We start from the raw sequence: 26,170 nt of genomic DNA on the forward strand, positions 1-26,170 counted from the left end.
CAGAAGATAAAATGGTGACTTTAATCAGAAGATAATCTAATCAGAAGATAAAATGGTGAATTTAATCAGAAGATAATCTAATCAGAAGATAAAATGGTGAATTTACCATCCCAATCCCTTTGGGATGCCTCAGAGGATGAATCCATGGCAAAGCCTCTGCTCTTTCCCCATGTTTGCCAGGGATTGCTTTGGGGAGCCAAGAATTCTTCCTTAATTAGAGTTGGGTTAACGAGGGGTGAGGCAGAAATGTGAATTTTGGTGCATAAAGGTGAATTTTGGTGCATAAAGGTGAGGTTTGAGCTGCTTTTGGGATCCCCCCTGTAGCAGAATGTCACTGCTGGTGACATTGGCCTGGTCACTCTGTGTTCTGTCACCCCTACAAATGAGACTTTTAGACAAAAATCTGACACATTGGCTTCTCATTCCAGTGAAATGACATCGTTGTGAGCCCAGGAGCTCAGCCTGGCTTAGCTCAGGGTCCCCCTGAAGCCTTTCCCCTCATTCCTGGATGTCACCCTTTGTTTTCCCTTGATCTCTTGCACTTTCACTAATTTTGTTGAATTTAGTTCATAATTGCAGCCTTTGCACTGGACAGCACCAATCCAGGGGCACAGCAACGGTTTCTTTTGGGAGCTCAGCCCTGCTAAACCTTCCTCAATTGGTTTTTTTCCCCAATTTCTTTTAGTTTTTCATCATCCACCTGCCTTTGCTGTGGTCACTGTGTCTTCCCAGGAGCACCACTGAACATTCATATTCACCATCTCCAGCAAGACATTTTTAATAGATAAATATATTTTAAATACTGGCATTTCGAAACTGTGGAAAAAAAAATATATATCTCAGAGCACATAAAAATAACACTGAGGGGTTTTATTCTCCAAACTGGGCCAGCTGTATGAAAACATTTATTAAAAACCAGCTCCCAAACGGAGGGCTCTGCTCCTGAGCATCATTAATTCCGTGCTCCACGTCCCATCTGTGCCCTGCTGCAGCTGCTAATGATGTTCTAGAGCAGGCATGACAAAGGAGAGGGAAAGCTGCCACTCACCACGGGGGAAAGAAATTTGTCACCTTGCCACCAGCTCACCTGTAATTGGGGCAGTTGTGTAAAAAACCCCGAGTAAAAGCCACTTGTGGGAATATTCAGGGATGGGGGTGAAAATGTCAGGGATGGGTTTTTTCCCAGCTCCTACAGCACAAACCAGGCTGGGAATCACTGGCTGCCAGTCCCTTTTCCCTGCACCAATGGTATTGATTAATAAAGGGGGAGCCTGGCCCGTGCTGGCACTTGTAAGTGATAAACAGCCCTGCAGCAGTGCAGAGGGTGTATTAAAGGCTAAGAGCTAATGACTTTTCTGCGGGATGTAACACATTAAAAGCAGCGGGAAGCTGCAGCTATTTTATCACCTCACTAATGTCCCTGACAACATTCACTTGGTGGGAGTGGATGGATGGGAATCCATTTGGAGGAGTAAATTAAAATACCTTAAAAAATGCCTTTAATAATAGCTCCAGAACTCAGCGGGATGGGAGAAGGCAGAGATACAAAAGCCCAATTAAATTATCCCCTCCATCTCCCTGCCAAGGCACTGATGTTCCTGATTATGCTGGGGCTGCTGGATCATTCCAGGAGGGTTTTGGTGTCTCAAGTGAGGGAATGCTGGCAGGGCTGGAAGTTGGGGCTGTCACAAACTTCCCCCTGTGCCCAAGCAAATTTTCCCTTCCCTGCTCCTCTGCACTGCGCACGAAATGGGAATAAATGATAAAAAATCCTTGTCCAAGTGACAACTTTCCTATTCCCTGCTTTTTAAGTTTGTAGCAAAGCTGGGTTTGGCTCCTCCCAAGGGGATCAGGGATTTATTGGTTTGAAGATTATGGAAAGGCATCTCCTCACGTGCATACTTCCAGTCCAGCTGGGGTTTTTGGAGGCATTGAGTCCACCTTGGCAGGGAATCCCTGGATTGTTCAGCACTGGCACAGCTGCCCAGGGAAGGGATGGAGTCCCCATCCCTGGAAGGGTTCAAAAACCCTCTGGAGGTGGCACTTGGGGATGTGGGTTGGTGGTGGCCAGGGCTGGTGGTTGGACTCGGTGACCTGAGAGGTCTTTTCCAACCTTAACCTTGGTCCTGCTGAGTTCCAGCCCCTTTCTGGGATGCTGGGAAGCTCCTGGGTGCTGGCTGAGGGTTGATGTGCTGAGAATTCCCATTTTGTGGGGAATTCAGGAGATTTGAACTGTTCTGGTGAGTTTTGTTTGGACAGATTGACTTTGCTGGTGCTGGAGAATAAATGCCACCTCTTTTAGATATCCCAGGGTCAGAGCTCCTGGGATGGGGCTTTTGTTGGGCTGGGGGTTTTAAGCATAACTTGGGCATGGAATTTGAGTTCAAAATGGAATTTGGAGTTCAAAGTGGAATTCCTGTGGAATTTGAGTTCAAAATGGAATTTGGAGTTCAAAGTGGAATCCCTGTGGAATTTGAGTTCAAAATGGAATTTGGAGTTCAAAGTGGAATTCCTGTGGAATTTGAGTTCAAAATGGAATTTGGAGTTCAAACTGGGATTCCTGTGGGATTTGAGTTCAAAATGGAATTTGGAGTTCAAAGTGGAATTCCTGTGGAATTTGAGTTCAAAATGGAATTTGGAGTTCAAACTGGGATTCCTGTGGGATTTGAGTTCAAAATGGAATTTGGAGTTCAAAGTGGAATTCCTGTGGAATTTGAGTTCAAAATGGAATTTGGAGTTCAAAGTGGGATTCCTGTGGAATTTGAGTTCAAAATGGAATTGGGAGTTCAAAGTGGAATTCCTGTGGGATTTGAGTTTAAAATGGAATTGGGAGTTCAAAGTGGAATTCCTGTGGGATTTGAGTTCAAAATGGAATTTGGAGTTCAAAGTGGAATTGCTGTGGAATTTGAGTTCAAAATGGAATTTGGAGTTCAAAGTGGAATTCCTGTGGAATTTGAGTTCAAAATGGAATTTTGAGTTCAAAGTGGAATTCCTGTGGGATTTGAGTTCAAAATGGAATTTGGAGTTCAAAGTGGAATTCCTGTGGAATTTGAGTTTAAAATGGAATTTGGAGTTCAAAGTGGAATCCCTGTGGAATTTGAGTTCAAAATGGAATTTGGAGTTCAAAGTGGAATTCCTGTGGAATTTGAGTTCAAAATGGAATTTGGAGTTCAAAGTGGGATTCCTGTGGAATTTGAGTTCAAAATGGAATTTGGAGTTCAAAGTGGAATTCCTGTGGAATTTGAGTTCAAAATGGAATTTGGAGTTCAAAGTGGAATTCCTGTGGAATTTGAGTTCAAAATGGAATTTGGAGTTCAAAGTGGAATTCCTGTGGAATTTGAGTTCAAAATGGAATTTGGAGTTCAAAGTGGAATTCCTGTGGGATTTGAGTTCAAAATGGAATTTGGAGTTCAAAGTGGAATTCCTGTGGGATTTGAGTTCAAAATGGAATTTGGAGTTCAAAGTGGAATTCCTGTGGAATTTGAGTTCAAAATGGAATTTGGAGTTCAAACTGGGATTCCTGTGGGATTTGAGTTTGAAATGGAATTGGGAGTTCAAAGTGGAATTCCTGTGGGATTTGAGTTTAAAATGGAATTGGGAGTTCAAAGTGGAATTCCTGTGGGATTTGAGTTCAAAATGGAATTTGGAGTTCAAAGTGGAATTCCTGTGGAATTTGAGTTCAAAATGAGAATAAATTCACCAGATCTGCCAGCAAAGTTCACCCAGTGACTTCTCCACCCAGTAATTTCCTCAACGAGTCCATAATTCCATTGGGAATGTGGCAGCTCTCCCAGAAGAGCACCTGGGCTTGATTTTGAGGCTGTGAGGGATGGAGAATCCAGCTCACCCAGCCATTCCTGTGGTTAATTAAGAGACACAGAGCTCATTTCTGCTCTCCTGTGGTCCAGCTTCAGCTCCCATCTGCTGGATCTCCTCATGGCTGCCCGGGAAGTCTGGAATGAGCTAAAAACAAGGAGCTTGGAAAGGATTCCAATGTCACAGGGGTTCAGGAGGTAACAAAGGAAAGGGGCTTTTACCTTTTTCTGTGCAGATATCATCAAAGTGTCATGAAAGAGAAGTCCAGGTCATCAGGGCTACAAAGAGCAGGCTGTTGGGTGGAGCATTTCTCCTTGGAAAAACTCTCCATGTGGAAAGCCCCATCTGGAGCACAAGTTTATCTCCAATTTCACAAAGGATGGGATGAAAATCCCCCTTCACCCACACCCCATCCTTGTGCCTCCTCCAGCCTTCCCCAGCTTTGGGATTTGGCCTCTCATATTCCAGAAAAGCCACGAGTGTCTGAGCTCCGTGGGGTGAATTTGAAATCACAGAGCTGCTGATTGATTTTTGAATCCTTGCAGAGTTTGCAAACCCCCGTGGCAAACTCTGTGCTTTATCAGGGTCTGATTTATTCTGCATTTACTGGGCTTGGGCAGGGCTGGCCCCAGAAGTTGTTAACTTGGTGTCCCAAATATTGAATAGAGTGTTTAGAGGAGGGAAACTCTTCTGCATGGCCACAGCAATGAGCAGATTTTATGGTTCATGTTCTCCCTTTAAAAAAAAAAAAAAAAAATGTACATTTTGCTCTTCATCAATATTCCAGTTCACTGGAGCAAAGCTTTCCTGGATCACACAGTGCTAGGTAAATAAGATTTATCCAAGACCTTGTCTGTGCCCTCATTTGGCTCCTGCAACATCACATTTAAAGCAGGGAGAGAATTCCAGCAGATCCTGGGCTCACATCCGTGGGGTGAATTCACTCAGCACCTCTCAGGATAAATCCCATGAAAATTAAAATATCCCCTGCACTGAAAAAAGGAAAAATTCCCTTGGAGTTAAGAGGGGAAGCAAAGCTGTAGTAGGGTGTAGAAAACAAGAGTAATGGGCAAAAAGTGATTCTGGAATGATGGATTTTCCTGGGAAAAGGCTGGGAGAGGAAAACAGCCTGTCAGATTGGAGACTGTCAGGAGAGATTTTGCTGCTAACCACGGCTTTGAATGGAATTGAAAAAAAACTCCAGCCCTTTGTAAAACCTGGGTCTGCCAGAAAGAAAAGTGGGAAAAGGTGTTATCACTCCCTGTGGGATAACCACTGATCAGTGGAAGAGGGAATTTAGATTCTCCTCTTCCCTCTGTTAGCTAAAATAAATTAATTTTGTTGGTTTTACACCTCTATTTTATTGTTTTACTCCTTTATTTGGTGCTGGAATAGGGCTCCAGGCTGGCTCCCCATGGATCCAACTCTTCCCATCCCCACTCCCGTGGCTCAGGGCTGCTGTTGGCTGTTTTGGAGCCCCCAAAGAGCACCAAACAGCTCATTTATCCCAAAATTCCAGCCAAACTGGCTCCCCAGCTCCTGCTTTTCAGGTTTCAGTGATTCCCATCTCTGACTCTGCTCATTTAGTCAGAGTTCTTCCATTTTTGGGAGAAATTTGGGCAAAAATCCCCAGTTTTTATCTTCCTTTCCCATTGCCCTCCAAGGCCCTGACAGCACTTGATATTTATTAGCACTTGATATTTCTTAGGTATTTATTTATTAAATACCTGGGCAGGTATTTAAGTTTAAGGAACCTGTGAGGGATCAGATAAACTCCAGCTTAAAAATTAGATCAGGCTTTGCTAATTCCTCTCCTCCAAGGCAGCCCTCATCTGGTGCCTTCCTCTGCCAAGGCATCTCAAAGAGATAATTTGTGATGGGCAACAAGGGAAAATGGACAACTTTTCCAGTGCCAAGGTCTCCTCCTCCATCTGCTGTGGTTTGGTGAAGACATTTCTGAGCAGGATATTCCCATCTTCTTTCTGAACAGGATATTCCCATCTTTTTTCTGAGCAGGATATTCCCATCTTTTTTCTGAGCAGGATATTCCCATCTTCTTTCTGAGCAGGATATTCCCATCTTTTGTCTGCTTTCCCCAAGGAAATGCAGCCAGGGAATGGAGCTTCCCCTTCCCAAGGCATGGGAAAAGCTGTGATTTCTGCAGAAAAAATAAAAATTGAAATAAATCAAGGGGGAAGATTGATTCTCTAATCCAGGTGCTCCTCACCAGCGAGCTGGAAAATAAAACTGTGCACTTCCCATGGCTGGAAAAACCCCAGGGAGGTGGGGTGGGGCTGGGAATAGCCTGGGATGGTGGGAGGTGTCCCTGCCCTGGCAGGGGTGGCACTGGGTGGACTCCAGGGCCTCCTCCAGCCCAGACTGTTCTCTGATGGTGTGCAAAAATGAACCGTTGGAGGTTTGAGCTGTGCTTGGAATTTCTGCTGTCGAGGACTGGTTGAACATTGCTTTTATTGTGCTGAAATTGTGTTTTAAGGAACCCTTAAAGAGCAGCTCTGTTGTTTCACCTCCAGTAAAACTCCCTTTCTGCAGGCACTTTGAACCCTCTTCACTCGGGGTCCACAGGGCCAAAATCCCAAAGGAAGGGCTGAAATAATACCTGCCAAATATAGATAGAATATATAGATATAGATATAGATATAGATATAGATATAGATATAGATATAGATAGATAGATATAGATATAGATATATAGATATAGATATAGGCATTTTAATTTATACAGATATATATATTTATATATTTTTATTTATATCTATATCTATCTATCTATCTATCTATATATATATGGATAATATATATCATATCTATATGTAGGAATATATTGGGATCATACAAAAATATAATATAATATAATATAATATAATATAATATAATATAATATAATATAATATAATATAATATAATATAATATAATATAATATAATGTAATGTAATGTAATGTAATGTAATGTAATGTAATGTAATATAATATAGTATAATGTAATGTAATGTAATATAATGTAATATAATATAATATAATATAATATAATATAATGGAATATAATATAATATAATGGAATATAATGGAATATAATGGAATATAATATATAATATATAATATATAATATAATAATATAATATAATGGAATATAATATAATATAATATAATATAATATAATATAATATAATATAATATAATATAATAATATATATTATTATATCCATATTGTAGATTCCATTATATTATATCCATATATACATATTCCATTATATATGTGATTATGGAATTATATAATTCCATATTATGGAATTATGTACATTACATTAATTTTATATATTACATTATATGGAATTATATCTATAGAATAAATAATACAATATTTATAAATAAATATATATTTCTATATATTTATAAATAAATATAATATTTATATGTGTAATAAAATCCATAATATTGCATATTATAGAATTATATACATTACATCCATATATACATGTTCCATTATATATGGAATTATGGAATTCAATACAATGGAATTACATGCATTACATAATTTTATATATCACATTATATGTATAATTAATAATATAATATTTTAAATAAATACTTATATATTTATAAATAAATAAAATCTTTATATATGTAATAAAATGCATAATATTATATATTATGGAATTATATATATTACATCCATATATACATATTCCGTTATATATGGAATTATTTACATTACATTAATTATATATATTAGATTATATAAAATTATATATATAATAAATAATATAATATTTATAAACAAATATTTATATATTTTATATAAAAATAATATTTATATATGTAATAAAATGCATAATATTATCTATTATGGAATTGTATATGTTGCATCCGTATATACATATTCCATTATATATGGGATTATGGAATTACATAATTCCATATCATATTAATACATTAATTTTATATATTACACTATATGGAATTATAGGTATAATAAATAATATAATATTTAGAAATATATATTTATATTTTTATATTTATAAATATCTATAACTATTTGTAAATATATAATATTTTTATGTGGAATAAAATGCATAATATTATATATTATGGAATTATATATATTACATTTGTATATATGTATTCCATTCTATATGGGATTATGGAATTATATACCTTACATTAATTATATCTATTACATTATATGGAATTATAGGTATAATAAATAATATTTATTTATAAATAAATATTTATATAATTAGGAATATTTATAAATAAATATAATATTTATATATGCGATAAAATGCATAATATTATATATTATGGAATTATATATATTACATCTGTATATATGTATTCCATTCTATATGGGATTATGGAATTATATACATTACATGAATTATATCTATTACATTATATGGAATTATAGGTATAATAAATAATATTTATTTATAAATAAATATTTTTATAATTAGAAATATTTATAAGTAAATATAATATTTATATATGTAATAAAATGCATAATATTCTATATTATGGAATTATATATATTACATCCATATATATATATATATTCCATTGTATATGGGATTATGGAATTATATAATTCCATATTATGGAATTATATATATTACATTATATGGAATCATATGTATGTTAAATAATATATTATTTCTACAAAAACATTTTATATATTTATATATTTATATATTTATATATTTATATTTCTGTTCTTATAAATATTTCTAAATAAAATATAATATTTAGATATGTAAGAAAATACATAACATTGTATATTATGGAATGATATATATTAGACCCACATATACATATTCCATGATATATGGAATAGGTAAATTCCATACACTGCTGAGCAGGAATTCTGCCTGCCCTGGAGCAGCTTTCCATGTCCTGGAGCTCCAGCCCAGCTGGGAAGAAGGAGGGAATCACGGGCTAATGGGAAGTGTTTGCAAACCCCATCATTCAAACCCCACAGTGTCCGTGGCCAGCGGTGCTCTCTGCTTTATCCTCATCCCCAGCACAGCCCAGGGCATCAGGATTTATTTCAATCTCATTTTTTTATTTTCTATTTGTTTTTAGCAGCCTCTGTGAGAAGCTCGCTGGAGGAGTGGTGAAGCATCCCTCGGTGGTGTTGGGGTTCAGGTGTGAGGGGCTGGATCCTGTTCCCGGGATGAGTCTCCTTGTTAGTCGGGGTTGTTTTTAAAGGCTCCATTGAAGTGCCTGGCTGTAAAATGAAGCTTTGATCACATCCAATAACGAGTCCAGATGGGGCAGAGGCACCGGGGTGCTGCTCTGGGATCATGGGTGAGCTGCCTTTCATTCTGGGGCCTCTCAGAAGCTCCAGGGCTGGCCCAGCTAACAATCCACTGTCCCCAAAGCCTCCTCAGACAGGGTGTCCCCAGGGAACACCCTGGGGCTCTGGGAAAGGTTGAGATGTCTCAGGGAAATGGCCATTACCTGCCTTCTTTCAGATGGTAATTCCCTTTCTTCTCCTTTTTATTTTCTATTTTTTTTTTTTAATCATTCAAGTAGCTTTGTGTTCCCTTTAAATCAGAAAGGTTTATTCTAAAATCCAGATACTTTCAGGGGTTTGCTGAAATTTTAATGTTGTGGAGGAAAATAAGTGGAAAAAACTCCATAAAAACCACAATGCTTTCTGTTTTAACACCCACTGGTGGGTTTTTAGGTTGTTGTTGGTTTCCAAGTGCTGAGTTAGGAAAACAAATTGAAATGAGCTGGATGGAGGGCAGGTTTGGTCCCTCCTCGTGTGGTTTTGTGTCCAGCCCAGCAGGAGTCACAGGAGGGTTCCTGGCAGGACAGATCCTGCTCCTGGGGAGCTGCAGGACATCAGCTGATACCATGGATCTGCTGGAAACCCCACCCAGGGTGGGAAAAGGAAAAATCTGATTATCCACCCAAAAAGGAAAGGAATGGCTTTTGTCTCCTGTTTGCTACATGAGCCAGGGAGGATTTTCTTCTCTTTTTTATTCCTGAGGGATCAATGGTGACTTCAGTCCCTCAGAACACTTCTCAGCCCATCCTGGGCTTGGCTTTAATCTGAAACCACATCAGGCTCTGCTCAGGTGAGACCCCACCTGCAGAGCTGCACCAGCCCTGGGGACACAGCAGGACCTGGAGCAAATCCAGAGGAACCCATGGAGCTGCTCCAGGGCTGGAGCCAGGCTGGGAGAGCTGGGGGTGCTCACCTGGAGAGGAGAAGGCTCCAGCCAGAGCTTCCAGCACATTCCAGGGCCTGAAGGGGCTCCAGGAGAGCTGCAGAGGGACTGGGGACAAGGCCTGCAGGGACAGCACACAGGGAATGGCTCCCAGTGCCAGAGGGCAGGCATGGATGGGATCTGGGCAATGAGGAATTCCTGGCTGGGCTGGAACTGCCAGAGCAGCTGGGGCTGCCCCTGCATCCCTGGAGTGTCCCAGGCCAGGCTGGACACTGGGGCTGGAGCAGCCTGGGACACTGGGAGGTGTCCCTGCCATGGATGGGGTGGGGTGGGATGAGATTTTTTCCTCCAGGTGCAGTTGGGAGCCAAGAACCTCCCAGGAGCAGCACAGGCAGTGCCTGAGCCCTCAGGGAACCCCCATCCCAAGGATTTGGGAGAGTTCCCAAGGAGGACAAGGCTGGAGGGTGCTTTTTGAACCAAGTCAGGAACAGGGAGCAGAGCAGGATCAATTCCTGTCCCTCAGGGGCTGCTCAGCAGGAGCAGGATCAGGGATCAGGGTGATGCTGCTGTGCATTAGCTGGGAATTAATTCAGTGGAGAGGTGGAAGTTGGGCTGGTGGGGCTGTGGCAGAGCTGGCCACAGCCATCACACCCAGGTGGGGCTTGATGAGCTTGTGCTGAGAGTCACCTTCCTCTGATGAGCACAGAGGAAGGGGGGCTCTTTCCAAATCCCTGGGATCCTCCCACGTCATTTGAGCCCAGAATTTCTCAAATCAACCAGGGTTCCCAAAGGCTGCAGTATCTTCCTTTGCTGCAGTTCAGGAACAACCCTTCACTCCACTGAGACCATTAATAATTCAATTTATATCAGCCTGTGACTTCCATGACCTCCCCTCTGTCTTGTTTGCAGCAACAAAATCAAACACAGTGGGCAAAATAAATACAAATCTCCTCAGAAATCCCCGAATTCCTGTGGAGCTGTTGAAATCTTGGACGTCGTTGGATATATGGTCCCTCCTGCAGGCTGGAGGAAACCAAACCTGCTCCTCAGGGCTTTTAGTGTCACTCTGGCCTCTCTTTGGGGTGGCAAGGTGGGGATTGATCAGAGGTTGGGCTGGATGGTCTGGGAGGTCTCTGCCAACCTCAGTAATTCCAGGATCTGTAGGATATGGAGCAGCACTTTGGGCTGTGCGTCCCTCTGAAAATCACATTTTGAGGTTTCGCCTAATGAAGGAAAGACCTGGTGAATTTCAGGAAGTGGCTCAGAAACCCCAACTTTCAGAGCTGATAAACTCTTAAACCACTTTCCTCCTATTTCCTGAAATAAACAGGGCAGGAGATTTTCTCCTTTTGATGCCTTTATTAAAAGTGATCAGCTCCAGGTTGGAGCTGATCCAGCAGATCCCCAGTCCCCAGTCACACTGTCATCATTCCCAGGAGTGGCTTGGAGGAAGAGGAAAAGGCAGCTTTGTCCACTACAGGGCAGAGCTGGGGGTCCCATCCTCACCAGACCAGTTGGAGGTATATTCCCTGAATCCTGATTTCTTGGTTTGATATTTGAGATCCTCTGTCCAGCCAAAATCCTTTAGGTTGTGGTGAGGGGCAAAAAGGATTTTCAGTGTCTCTGCAGCTCCAGACCTCACCCCTGATGTCCAGACACTACTTTGATCTCTAAATTCCATATTGGCTCCTTGCTTTAGGGGTTTATTTGCTGAGTTTGGTGGGGGTCCTCTCTCGTTGCGTGCTGGGTCTGAGGTTATTTGCATGCACTCCCATGTCCCCTCCTTGCACTGTCCAGAAGAGCTCTCAACTTGGCTCCAGGCCGGGTGGTACTGATGCAAAAAGGAGAATTCTCAACCATAGATGGTTAACGACTGATACTTAGCAGGTGATTACAACATGCAGCTAACAAAGAACCCTCCTGGGCCAGCAATCAGCTCCCAGCTCAACTTGTAACTCTGCAACCCTTTTTAAAAAAATGAGTAACTCTTTTTTATTCATAACATTTCCTTTCCCTGATTTGTTCAGGAGCCGCTGGCAGAGCATCAGCTGCACCTCTGTGACAACAATTAGCAAAGCTGCACCTCTGTGACAACAATTAGCAAAGCAGGAGAGGGCTGAGATAAACTTCCCCGAGCTGCTGCTCACAGCTGGGCTTTTGTCCCCTCCCCAGAGCACGGTGATCGTGGAGAAGACGGTGCAGGACCTGATGGAGCTGATGCACGACCTGAGCGCCTACTCGGACCAGTTCCTGCACATGGTGTGTGTGAAGCTGCAGGAGTACAAGGACACCTGCACCCTGGCCTACAGGTACATAAACATCAGAGGTTTATGTCCAAAAAGGAATGAGGAATTCCTGGCTGGGCTGGAATTGCCAGAGCAGCTGTGGCTGTCCCTGGATCCCTGGCAGTGCCCAAGGCCAGGCTGGACACTGGGGCTGGAGCAGCCTGGGACACTGGGAGGTGTCCCTGCCATGGCAGGGGTGGCACTGGATGGTCCCTTCCAACCCAAACCATTCCATAATTCCATGATAAAGGGTGACCTCAGGTTGGTCACTAAGAGTCTAAAGTGTCCTCTTTGAAAGGAAAAATAATGGTAAAATAATTCAGATCCTTCATTTGAACATTCGAGCATAAACAATTTTATATGAATTAATTCTATTGAGATTTGAGTATTCAGGTCTCATGGCAATTTAGGAATTTCAGGATGAGAGGAAATGGCCCTAAGTTGCACCAGGAGAGATTTAGATTGGAAATTAGGAAAAATTTCTTCCCTGAAATGTTGGTCAGACATTGGGAGGGGCTGCCCAGGGCAGGGGTGGAGTCCCTGTCCCTGAGGGGATTAAAAAACCTGTGGATGTGACACCTGGGGACATGGGTGGCCTTGGCAGTGCTGGGAATGGTTGGATCCCATCCTAGAGGTCTTTTCCAACCGAAATGACTCAGTGATTTTAGGAATCAGTAGCCACAGGAATCCACACACACTGGGTTTGGTGAAGGTTTCCCAGGACAATTCTGTACACTGACAGGGAGTCACCAAATGCTCTGTCCTTGTCCCACTGGCATTTTGGGATCATCCATCCCTCATATTCCCCAACCAAAGCATGGAAGACTGGGGCACCACAATCCCACTGGCCATGGACATGTTTGGGTTAAACCCTTCAGGTCCTTGATTTATCAGAGATTTCCTGGGTGAATATCCATAAATAATTTCTAAGGACATCCCAGTATCCATCTGTAAAATGGCCCTCCTGGACAGGAAAACCAGGGTCGTGACTCATCCCTGGGATAAATAATTCCATTAAAAACCACCACAAGATGCTGCAGGAATGTGGGCTGGAATAGCTGCTCTACATCATGCCCTCCATGGCTATTGAGCCTGAAAAAGCCCTTGTGCTTCCTGACCAAGAAATTACTTCCCATTGCCTGATTTTATTCAGGAAAAACTTCATCCGGCAAACAGACTCATCATCATCATCGTCATCATCATCATCATCATCATCATTATTATTGACAATGGCAGTGAGCAGGGGCTAAACTTTGCCTGAACACCCCCCCTAAATCAGGAGCTGTGCCATTGTCCAAAACACTCCTTTTTTCACCCAAAACTTCCCTGCCTGGAGCCAGACAATGGATTTGATTTGTTTGGCTTGAACTTGACAGTGCTTCCTTCCTCCCTTTGCCATTCCTGGCTTTGGCACCTGCTGAGGGCTAATTAGGACAACGCTAATTTGGCCATCTCCTGATTGCAGCGAGAGGAAGAAACAGGAAACGTTCTGGTTGTGCTGCTGGCAAAAGACTGAAATAGAAACCCGGATCCCTTCCCGGGAATGCGGGGGAGCGGAGCAGCTCCCGGCCCTCCCGCTCCATCCGCGGGGATGCTGTGCCCTCTGCAGGGATCTGGGCTCCACACAGCCCTGCCCTCTGCTCCAAGGTGTTCCCTGGGCTGCTGGCATGGGTGAGTCCTGCTGTTGGCAGAGGTGGTGCTGGAATTCAGGACATCCCTCTGGCTGTCCTGGATTGCCCAAACCCCTGGCAGGGGGCTCAGAGACCTTGGCACAGAGCTCAGGACCCCTGTGCCTTGGATTCTGACCCATGGAAAAAATTACCAGCCTTGCATGAGGATCTGCAAGCTGAAATTAAAAAAACTTAGATGAAATAATAGTTAGTTTGTCACGGGATGAAAAATAGATTTTTTGGGGTTTTTAGAACGGGGGTTCAGGAGGCAAGATGGAGGAATCTGAGCATGTCCAGCCGTCCTCCTTCTTCTTCTTGGCCTCCATCTTCTGGGTGATGGTGGCACTTTTGGATTGGTTTAAGGTAGAAGCTCACTGTCTGACACAGGTGATGGGGATTGGGGAGTTATGGGAAATAATGCACAGGTAGGTTTTAGTATAAAAAGACAACACTGCGCCAAGGACAGGCAGAGTGCCTCTGTCTGACCTGCTGGACAGACCTCAACTGGACAGATGGGATGGTGTTCACAGGGGTCCCAGGATGAGGGAAGAGATGAGAAAGTTGACTTCATGCTTAGAAGGCTGATTTATTATTTTATGATCTATATTATATTAAAACTCTACCAAAAGAACAGAAGAAAGGATTCCATCAGAAGGCTGGCTAAGGATAGAAAAGGAATGAATGACAAAGGTTTGGCTGTGACCGAGCCAGTCTGGACAGCTGGGCTGGGATTGGCCATCAATGAGAAACAACCAGGTGAGACCAATCCCAGACCCACCTGCTGCATCCCACAGCAGCAGAGAATCTTTGGTCACAGTTTGTTCCTGAGGCCTCTCAGCTTCTCAGGAGGGAAAATCCCGAGGAAAGGATTTTTCATAGAACATGTCGGTGACAGCCAGAGAAAGAATTTTATAGATAAGAAACAATAAACAACCTTGAGAATGAGAACAGAAGAATCCTGACTCCTTCTTCGACTGCCAGGCTGGGAAAAGAGACTTTCTGACACACCTCGGGGTCACTCTGAGCAGCAGAAGTCCCGAGGAGGTGGTGGAGTCAGGATTATTCACAGCTCCTTAAAATCAGGATGAACTCCTGGGAGCTGGGAGTCGATCCCATCCAGCAAAACTGCCCCTGGGATGGCAAAGAGTGAGAATTTGGGAAGGCAGAGCGGTGTTTTTGTGGGATTTGTTCCTTCAGGGGGAATGTGAGCAAATGTGGGTGAAAAAGCACCCAAAGAGAGGCTCCTCCAGGCAGGATTTGATCCGGAGTTCTCTGCGGGAACAGCTCGGGAAGGACGTCAGCACTGGGAAGTGCACAGCTGAGATTGCTCATGTCTGAGCTCCGTTTGGCTCGTGTTTTCCAGGGATTTCAAAAGGAAAACATCAAACCTGAGGGGGCTGGGTGGGATTGGACACTGCTATAAATAGCAGCTCTGGTGTGTTGATTGATGACGAATGTTGGAAGTTCAGCGTAGGTGAGGTGCCTCCTGCAAGTCGCATTTCTGTCCAAAATTCCAATTCCAGTTTGCCACCCAAACTGTTTACAAACGTCAGCTCTGATTTCTGACTAATTGCTGAGGAGCTGGGGCTGAAAATGCAAATAAAATGGGAGATGGAGCCCCCAAACCTCCTGCCGTGCTGGCAGCACTTCCCAGTCGTGTCCAACCCCCGTCTCCAGCAGATTTCCAGGAGAGCAGCTCAGCTCCAGAGTTAAAAACCATTTTATGTTAAAAACCTGAGTACAAAACCGTTTTTGTGGGATTTTTGGAGATATTGAAAGGAGAAACATGCCCAGTTCACAGTTGCTGCCCTGAACATGAGCCCTTCTTTTAATCCTCTGCCAACACTCTGACAAAAATTGCTGCCTGAAATGCAAAAATTAATCTTTCCATGTTTTTCTACATAAATTTGCCAGTGTTATTCATGTCCACGTTGAAGTTGCACATTTTTATTGTGTTGTCCACTCTAAGCTCTGTCTTGTGTGTCCACTCCCCTCTTCCTCCTCTTCATCCTCACCTTGTTCATTTCTGAACCTCTCTGAAGGCTCTGAGTAAAGGAATCCCTCACCCAAATGAGTCTTTTTAGTCTTAAAAAGAGATGGGCATCACCAAAATGTGGTTCTGAGAGTTCAAAAATTATTAATTATTAATTAATTATTAATGATTAAATACTCTGGAGGTGCTCAGCTCCCTCTCTGGAAGCAGTTTCTGGTGACCAACCTCCTTTGGCTGAACTCTCTCAGCTAAATTTGGGGGGAAAAAATGGGAAATAACTGGGCTTGGATCACTCAAAATGGTGAAGAAAAGAAACCTCTCCTGCTTTCCAGCCAGGCAAAATAAATCTGAGCTCCTTTTTTACTGAGGAAGAGCAGAGTCATTCAGCCAAAATGGGGCAGCCAAGCAGGAATTTCTGATTCCCCGGGAAATGCTTTTCCCACTCATTTTGCTGCTTCTTGGTGGCATCTTCCCCTCCCTGCATAAACTTTTGGGGTTTCAGTTGCCTTTTTGACTCTTTTTTGGGACAGGGGTGTTCCCTCAGGCAGTGGGTGCCTGGTCCAGCTGCTTTTTAACCCTTGGCAGCCCAAAACATCACCTTGGCCGTGGGAAGAGGGAAAAATCATCCAAAAACCCAGCTGGCACGAGGCAGAGGAGCCCAGTGAGCCCCTGGGGCTTCCAGATGTTTCCTGCTGGAAAGCCAAGGCCCCCAGCTGTGTCCAGGGGTATTCCCATATTATTTCCCATAGGAGAAATGGTTCCAGAGTACAGGATTGGTACCTGGGAAGGTGTGACACACACCAGGAATTTGGGCTGACTGCCTCTCACCAGCAGGCTGGGAATGGGAAAGATTTTGGGAAAGACATGTCCAGGATGGCTGTCCCAGACTGATATTCCATATTTTATGGTGTCTGCTCCACCATAAAAGGGTTTTTCCCATCATTTTTCCACCCTCTGTCCTCTGAGGAGGATGGAGCAGCGTGGTGGGCACCTGGATCCAGCCAGGGTCAGCTCCCTGTGGCAGCAGCAGGAAAATCATGGAGGAGTTTGGGATTAGGGGAGTGGGGGTGGAAGGAGGAGTTTTGAGCTGGACTAAAAGATGTCCTGGGATAATTCCCTCAAGGACACAAATTGGATTGAAGGTACAGAGGGGGAATTGTGGCTGGGAAGCTGGGAAGGAAATGTGGGAAAAAGGAGTTGGGAAAAGCTGGGTGTCCAACAGAGATCAGGGATGTTCCAGCCTCTTCAGCATCTCCTTGATGAGGGGGTGGTTGGGGTAAAACCAACACCAAGAAAAATCAGGTGGTGTTGGAGCCCTGGGAAGGAGTGGGGGTGTAATTCCAAGGGATCCAGGCAGTGCTGGGGCTGTTCCATGGATTATTCTGGAGCTCGCTGGTTTCAGTGGATCCATGGATCTCTCCAGAGAGGAGTCCCCTGGATCCCTGGGATGTCCAAGGCCAGGTTGGACAGGGCTGGGAGCAGCCTGGGACAGTGGGAGGTGTCCCTGCATGGCAGGGGTGGGATGGGATGGGATTTAAGGCCCCTTTCCACCCAAACCATTCCAGGATTCCATGGACCCATGGGCACCACCAAAATGCGGGGAAAGCAGGAATCCTGGATTAGGCTCTTGGAAAAATCTGACCCTGGAAAAGAAGGACACCAGGCTGAGTTTGCAGTGTGTCAGAGCATCCCAACATCCTCCCAGCACCGACTCCACAAACAGTTGGGATTTTGAGGACAATAAGGATCATAAAACAGAGAGTGGCTCTTGTAACTCATGGGCACCACCAGAAGGTGAGGAAAGAAGGAATCCTGGATTAGGCTCTTGGAAACCTGGAAAAGAAGGACACCAGGCTGAGTTTGGAGCATTTCAGAGCATCCCAACATCCTCCCCCATCTTCTCCCAGCACTGAGTCCACAAAAACAACTGGGATTTTGAGGACAATAAGGACCATAAAACAGAGAGTGGCTCTTGTAACTCATGGGCACCACCAAAAGCTGAGGAAAGAAGGAATTGTGGATTAGGCTCTTGGAAAACTCTGTTTTATGATCCCAACATCCTCCTCATCTCCTCCCAGCACCGACTCCACAAGCAGTTGGGATTTTGAGGACAATAAGGATCATAAAGCAGAGAGTGGCTCTTGTAAATCATGGGCACCACCAGAAGATGAGGAAAGCAGGAATTGTGGATTAGGCTCTTGGAAAACTCTGACCCTGGAAAAGGCTGAGTTTGCAGTGTGTCAGAGCATCCCAACATCCTCCCAGCACTGACTCCACAAACAATTGGGATTTTGAGGACAATAAGGATCATAAAACAGAGTGGTGGCTCTTGTAACTCATGGGCACCACCAGAAGGTGAGGAAAGAAGGAATCCTGGATTAGGCTCTTGGAAACCTGGAAAAGAAGGACAATAGGCTGAGTTTGCAGCATGTCAGAGCATCCCAACATCCTCCCCCATCTTCTCCCAGCACCGACTCCACAAACAGTTGGGATTTTGAGGACAATAAGGACCATAAAACAGAGAGTAGCTCTTGTAAATCATGGGCACCACCAAAATGTGGGGAAAGCAGGAATTGTGGATTAGGCTCTTGGAAAACTCTGACCCTGGAAAAGGCTGAGTATGCAGCACGTCAGAGCATCCCAACATCCTCCCAGCACTGACTCCACAAACAATTGGGATTTTGAGGATAATAAGGATCATAAAACAGAGAGTGGCTCTTGTAACTCATGGGCACCACCAGAAGGTGGGTAAAGCAGGAATCCTGGATTAGGCTCTTGGAAACCTGGAAAAGAAGGACAGCAGGCTGAGTTTGCAGCATTTCAGAGCATCCCAACATCCTCCCCCATCTTCTCCCAGCACTGAGTCCACAAAAACAACTGGGATTTTGAGGATAATAAGGACCATAAAACAGAGAGTGGCTATTGTAACTCATGGGCACCACCAGAAGGTGAGGAAAGCAGGAATCCTGGATTAGGCTCTTGGAAAACTCTGACCTTGGAAAAGGCAGAGTTTGCAGTTTGTCAGAGCATCCCAAGATCTTCCCCCTTTTCCTCCCCAGCACCGAGTCCACAAACAATTGGAATTTTGAGGATAATAAGGACCATAAAACAGAGAGTGGCTCTGTGTAAGTCCATCAGGACCCTCCCCAGGATGCCCTGGAGTCGTGGGTGCCTGAGGGGCCACGATAAGGCTGGAAATAATTGAAGAGAGCAAACAGTGGACGTGGAGAGAGCTGAGCTGAGAGGGAGATCACGGGGAGTAATGGGATGAAACTGAGGAAAATAAAACACCAGCTCGGTATCAGGAGTTTCTTTATCCAAGAGCTGGATTTGTTCAAGTGTGAAATAGAGTCCCAAGGGAAGGAGAGTATTACTGCAGTCATTTAAATGTGCAGAGGACAAAGCCCTGGCTGATGTGTTCCCTGGAACAGTTGTCTTGCCTTGGCACAGCAATGCCCAGATATCATCAAACCCCTTTTCCATCTCAGATGTCAGAGCTGCTGGTGGAGCTCTTTTATCCCCCTCCATTTTCACCAGGGTGAAAAATAAAAGACCTTTTTTAAATTTATTATTTTTTTTCCCCTGAGTGGAAAAACACCACCTCCCTCCCAGCAGCAGAAGGCCAGACAGGAATGTTGAGGTCTTGTGTGGCTGGAAACAAAACTCAGCCTTTTGTGTGTGACAGATTGAACGTGAAACTCAGAGGGAAGGAAAACTTGTTTGTAAGCGCGTGTGACAAATTCGTTTTCACAAATCCTCTGTGGTTCCTGAGCTGAGCTTGTTTTCCTGGTGGATGGGGAAAGGGTGGGATGAGAAATGAGCTGTTCCCTTCAGGGAGGATCAGAGCTGGCTCCTGTCTCGGTGCCTTTCTCACTGTTTTCCTTTGCAAAACGCAGATGCTCGGGGTGCTGTTGTTTTTATTTCTATTTGTTCCCCAAATCACCCCCTGAATGCTGCTGACACCTCATCTCTGCCCCAGAATTCCAGCCTGGATCTGGGAGAGTGTGGCTGGAATGGCTCTGCCAGGTCCCTGTCAGGGGGTGCTGGGGTGTGGGGGTGTCTCTGTTGGCTCAGTCCATTCCAGCCTGGAGCCTGCCTGGGAGAGCTGGGAATGTTCCCCTGGAGAAGGGAAGGCTCCAGGGAGAGCTTCCAGCACATTCCAGGGCCTGGAGGGGCTCCAGGAGAGCTGCAGAGGGACTGGGGACAAGGCCTGCAGGGACAGGAGCCAGGGAATGGCTCCCACTGCCAGAGGGCAGGCATGGATGGGATCTGGGCAATGAGGAATTCCTGCCTGGGCTGGAACTGCCAGAGCAGCTGGGGCTGCCCCTGCATCCCTGGAGTGTCCCAGGCCAGGCTGGACACTGGGGCTGGAGCAGCCTGGGACACTGGAGGTGTCCTTGCCATGGATGGGCTGGAAATGAGAATCTTTAAGGTCCTGGATTGACTCCTCCAAATACAGCATCCTGTTTGTCTCCTGGAATTCCCAGTCAGGAATTCAGATCAGTTATCCTGCCAAAATCACAAACCAGGGAAGTTCTTCCCCGTTGGAACCTGGTGCAGTCCCTGACTCAGTTTCCCACATAGGATTTAGCTGGAATCTCCATCAGGAGATGCTTTGGATGACCTGGAAAGATTATCCTGGACCCTTCATTCCCCTTCAGCCCTGGTCCCCAGGCTGGGCCAGCTGTGGGGGGAGGTGGTGGCTCCCAGCCAGGTGTCCTGGGCTGGTCCCACCTGGCACTGACCCCACCATGGGCAGAGGCTGTTGAGCTCCACTGACATTCCAGAGGGAAATGATCCACGGAGACACCAGTGCAGGGTGACCTCCTCCAGCTGGGTGCCAAACTGAGTTCCCAGGGTTGCAGAATTTAGGGAAATGTCCCTTTTTTCCCTTAAAAGGTGTCCCAAAGTCCATCAGGAGCTGTGTGTTTAGGGGAATCTCCCACCCTGTGCGCCGCGTTGCTGTCCCTCCATGCGTGGATCCTTTCCTCACTGCCCAATCCCCACGTGTGTGACATGGAATGTGAGGAATGGCTCAGAATTAAATGCCAGTGTCCCTAAGGCAGGATGTGCTCCTCGCTGAGGTGGCTGTGGCTGCTCTCCCTGCAGGACCATCGTGCAGTCGGACGAGAAGCTGGTGATCAGCGCCTCCTGGGCCAAGGACGACGACATCAGCAGGCTCCTGAAATCCCTGCCCAACTGGAGCAACATGGCTCAGCCCAAGCAGCTGAGGCCCAAGAGAGAGGAGGAGGAGGATTTCATAAGGTAAACAATGGTGGGAAGTTGGGTAAAGGTGGGAAGTTGCTTCAAGGAGAGCAGCAGCAAGAGCAGGAACAGATTCACGGCGTTTTCACAGCTGTCGTGTCCAATCGTGGAACCATTTGGGAAATGGGAAAGGCTTTGGAGATCATCCAGTCCATCCCATTCCCTGCCAAGGCCACCACTGACCCTGTCCCCAAGGGCCACCTCCACAGGGCTTTAAATCCCTCCAGGGATGGGGACTGCACCCCTGCCCTGGGTGCCCTTTTCTTCCCGATATCCAAGCTCAGCTTTTCCTGGTGCAATTTCTGCTCACTCTGCTCTTCTGACAAAGCCATTTGGGAGCTGTCTTTGGGATCCAGCTCAGGCAAGGATTGGGGAAGGAAAGGATTGTTTTGAATCCTTGTCCTGCTGGTTGGTGCTGCTCTGGTCACCCCCGTGGTGAAGGGAGCAGCATTTTCTGACCTAAAGGAGGGGCCAGCTGCTTGTACTGGGCAGGAATTCCCAAAATCTGTGCTGTCAAAGGAATCTTTAATTTGAGCCACGACCTGGTGGAGCTTCCCCTCCATCCCAACTCCAAGAGCTAGCTCATGGGAGCAAATGAAAAATTCCACTATTCCCAGCAGGAATTCTTTTGGAGCCAACTCTGTGTGCCCAGACCGGGTTGTTCCATCCTTCCATGCCAGTGGAAGCCTGGAAGGAGCAGATTCCCTTTCCCTGCACGCTGGGAATGGCTCAGCTCCCGTGAGATCCCAAAGGCTGCACATTCCCATCCCTATTCATCACTTCCTTGATTGGCACTTGGCTGTAACACTGGAGGAGGAGGAGGAGGAGGAGAAGCTGTTGAAAACAACAAGTCTAATTTGCCCAGATTGTCATTTTCCTCCTTGCCTGCCTGGAAGCCCCGTGACAAGGAGGCTGCAGCCTGGAGAGGATGGGATTTGTGGGGTCACAGAAGGGTTTGCAGCTTGGGCAGGGATTGAAAACATCCCCAGGGGAGCAGGGGGAGCCTGCAGAGCCCTTGAGGGCTCTGTGCAGTCCCTGAGTTGAATTTCATGGATTGAGTCCTCACCTGCTTTCACATTTATCCTTCATTTCCTCACCTGGGAAGCCCCTCCTGGCTCTCCCTGTGATTCCTGATCCATCATTTTGGGATAGCAAAGCTCCAGTGGGCTCTGGGGATGGCTGAGCTCAGCCTGATGCTGACAGAAGCAACATTTTCATCCTAATGTGCATTTTATTCCATTCCTTCCATCCTCCTGGCCATTAACTGAAGTATTTTGTGACAGTGGATCAGAGGAGCTCCAAAATATGGCAAGCCATTGGGAAAAGCCTTTAAGTCATCCACACTGAATTTCCTGGGAAATTCAGCTCATGTGCTGTGGCTCTTTTCAGCCCAGGTTTAGGACAAAGATCTTTCCTCAGTGTCTGTCTGCACGTCTGCTGAGCCCCAGTTCCTCCCAGCGCCACGTGAACGCTCCTGTGGCATCAATTTAAATCCTCATAATTGGTCTGGGCCAGATTGAGCCAATTGATGGCTTGGAAACTTCCTCCAGGATGGGTGGGTGGTGGTTGAATAGATCCCTCCTGAAAGCTTCAAAATAAAATTAATTGCTCGTCCCGTTTTTTGTCATCCTCTGCCCATTTGAGCAGCCTTTTCTCCTAACACAAAGGAACATGATTTCTTCACTGCTGCTGCTGCTTCTTCCTCTTGGCACTGCTGATGAATTGGGGATAATTCTGGACACTGCAGAGGGAAGCAGCTCCTGTGGAATCCTTGGTTAGCAGAGAATGAGAGCTCATTTCATCCTCATTTAACCTCTGTGCTGTTTGAAATGTCAATATTTGGTGTTCATGGGCCCTAATTCTCGGCTAGCAGGGCAGGACTGCACATCCCTTCCTGGAAAAGGAGGTTCAAGGCTGATGAAATTTGGGGAAATGTTCTTTTTCGGACGTGGAACTACTCAGCAGCATCCCTTTATGAATATTGGAAAACTAAACCAATCCTGAAAGTTCACCAGCAGTTTTTGTCCTGTGGCAGCAGCAGAGATCCCTGCCCAGATCTCCTTCCCTCCCCAGATTTCCTGGAACTCATTTGTTTATCTAAAAAGAATCCAAACCAAAAAAAAAAAAAATCTTTGCAAAAAATAATCCTCAGCCTGTGGACAGAGATTGATTTTGATGTCTTAACCCCTCGCTGTCTCCTGAGCCAGGAGATGTCAGAAGGCACCAGTGGGGAAGGCTGCCCAATCCCACTGGAATAATAATAATAATAATAATAATAATAATAATAATAATAATAATAATAATAATAATAATTATTTTCCATTAATTTGGAATTATTCCCATTAATTGGGAGTTATTATTATTATTCCAGTGGGATTGGGCAGCCAGAGGGACCTGCTGGGGTATTTTAGAGGAGCTCAGAGCTTGGTGAGTGCAGTGGTTTTGGTTTGCTAATTCAAGATTTTTTCAGATTTGAAATCTTCTAACTCATGTGTTGAAGATTAGTTAGCAAATTCTAACTGATATTCTAGAGTGTGGTGGGTTTTGGTGTTGGGTAATTATCAGTGTGCTTCTTTCATGTCATGAGATAGGATTAGGAGAAAAGGTAAAGTGGGTTTAAAACATTTAAAAGGCTACAAAGAAAATTTTATTAAAAGATTTTTATTTAATTAAAAAAAAAAGAAAATTTTATTAGAAGTTTTTTATTAAAAACTAAAAGAAAGAGAAATACTGGGATCAAAAGAAGCCAGATTTCCTCCCATTCCAAACCACAGCAGTGGGGGGAGGAAGGGAAGCAAAGCCCAGCCTCTGCTGCTGGAATTGGGTTTGGAGCTCTGGGGTGGGTGTGAGACAGGCTGCCCTCACCTCTGGGGAAAGGGCATCCCACAGGTGCTGCTGCCAAACCCCAGAGGTGTTCCCAGCTCTGTCTTGGAGAGGGAAAAGCAGTGGGAAAAGAGCTTGGATTCAACTCATATTACTAATAGTGTTAAAAAAATTAAAAATCTGTTTTAAAAAACATTAGTAATAATACCATATAGCATTACCTTTCATATCCATATACAATTTTACAACACAAAACTGACCAATATTTTATTTCTCATATCAAAACTCACTCTTCACTGTGGCATTTGCTGGGTCCCCAGGATGGAGGAGGAATGATCAATCTGACTCCATGCTCTCAGAAGGCAAATTTATTATTTTATATTATATATTATATTAAAGAATGCTAAACTAAACTATGCTAAAGAATAGAGAAAGGATACAGACAGAAGGCTACAAAGATAATAATGAAAACTCCTGACTCCTCAGAGATGGTAATTGGTCATTAATTAAAACAATTTACATGAATGCAATGGAACAATCACCTGTTGGATAAACAATCTCCAGTCACATTCCAAAGCAGCAAAACACAGGAGAAGCAAATCAGATAATATTGTTTTCCTTTTTCTCTGAGGCTTCTCAGCTTCCCAGGAGAAGAATCCTGGGCAAAGAGGATTTTTCAGAAAATGTGATGGTGACACTTCACTTCCAGGATTCCTAACAGAAAAGATTCTCCTGCTGTCCCTGATTCCACATTCCTCAGGATGGGGGGGCTTTGCTTTCCATTTCAGGGCTGCTTTTGGCAAAGAATCCGAAGTCCTGATCGGGAATCTGGGAGACAAACTGATCCCTCAGCAGGAGATCCTGCGCGACGTCAGCGACCTCAAAGCCTTGGCCAACCTGCACGAGAGCCTGGAGTGGCTGGCAGCACGCACCAAGGCAGCTTTCTCCAGCCTCTCAGCAGCCCAGAGTGAGTAACTCCCTGGGGAAAGCGGGAGGGTGGGCTTTGAGCAGCTTTTGTTCCTGCTCCCCAAGCAGGTTTGTGTCAGAGGGAAGCAGAAAGTGAGGCAGTTTCATCTGTTTGTTCCTCTGGGGGCTGTGGGGGCACTGGGAGGGCTCCAGGGCATCATTGCTGTCTGGGTTTGGAAAGCCAGGTGTCTGCTGAGGGGGGCAGGAACTTCCCCAGAAATGGAAAATGCAAACCCCTTCCCTCTGAGTTACTGTAATTTTGAAATGAAGGGGCTCTCAGGGAAAGACTGGGAGCAGGAAGAAGAGTTTACTAGGAAAATTAGAATACAAATATAATAGTGCAAAATAACCATTGACAGAGCCAGGAATTACCTGACACCCAGTGGGGCAGGGGGTTGGTGGCAATCTGTCTGGGTTTGGAAAGCCAGGTGTGTGCTGAGGGAGGCAGGAGCCTCCCCTGAAATGGAAAATGCAAACCCCTCCCTCTGAATTGATATAAATTTGAAATTAAGGGGCTCTCAGGGAGAGATAAGGGAATAGGAATTACACTTTACTAGGGAAATTAAAAACACAAATGCAATAGTACAAATAAAGAAACCAGCCCAGTGGCAGAGTGAGAGCAGGAGCTGAGCCCTGTGTGTCAGGGTGGTGGCACAGTCCCATCCCAGGGGGGCTCAGGCTGGTGGCACAGTCCCATCCCAGGGGGGCTCAGGGTGGTGGCACAGTCCCATCCCAGGGGGGCTCAGGGTGGTGGCACAGTCCCATCCCAGGGGGGCTCAGGGTGGTGGCACAGTCCCACCCCAGGGGGGCTCAGCCCTCCTGCAGTGCCAGCTGTGGTTCTGCTGGAGCAGGGATCCTGCACAAGGGGGGAGTTTTCCTCTGAAGGTCAAACTCTGAGTTTCCCACCCTGTGGTATCACACACTTCTGTTCAAACTGCACACCCACAATCCCAGCTCCATCATTCCATTCTGGAAGCTTCTCCAGGGCCTCAGGTAAGTGCAGTGTTCTCCGAGGGTCAGAGCCTGGCAGCACAGAAAGTCCCAAATTCCCAGCAAATTTCAAAATTCCAACAGCTTTGTCTTGCTTTGAGCTCTCCCTCCTGCCCAGCATCCCTGGAATTAAATCCTGTGTGCTTTAGAAATCCTGAGCTGTCTTG

At 45.1% G+C, this 26,170-nt stretch overlaps 1 protein-coding gene across 1 annotated transcript in view; it reads left to right on the forward strand.

Annotated features, from left to right (window-relative positions):
- Window positions 1–26,170, forward strand: part of EXOC4 (exocyst complex component 4) — a 366,741-nt gene that overhangs the window by 283,951 nt on the left and 56,620 nt on the right. The window contains exons 12-14 of the mRNA XM_059847577.1: window positions 12,184–12,320; window positions 21,069–21,224; window positions 24,836–25,014. Of these exons, the coding sequence (XP_059703560.1) occupies window positions 12,184–12,320; window positions 21,069–21,224; window positions 24,836–25,014 (472 nt within the window). The remainder of the gene's footprint in view (window positions 1–12,183; window positions 12,321–21,068; window positions 21,225–24,835; window positions 25,015–26,170) is intronic.

The sequence above is a fragment of the Haemorhous mexicanus genome, chromosome 5, assembly GCF_027477595.1.
Source record: "Haemorhous mexicanus isolate bHaeMex1 chromosome 5, bHaeMex1.pri, whole genome shotgun sequence".
Classification (NCBI taxonomy): Eukaryota; Metazoa; Chordata; class Aves; order Passeriformes; family Fringillidae; genus Haemorhous; species Haemorhous mexicanus.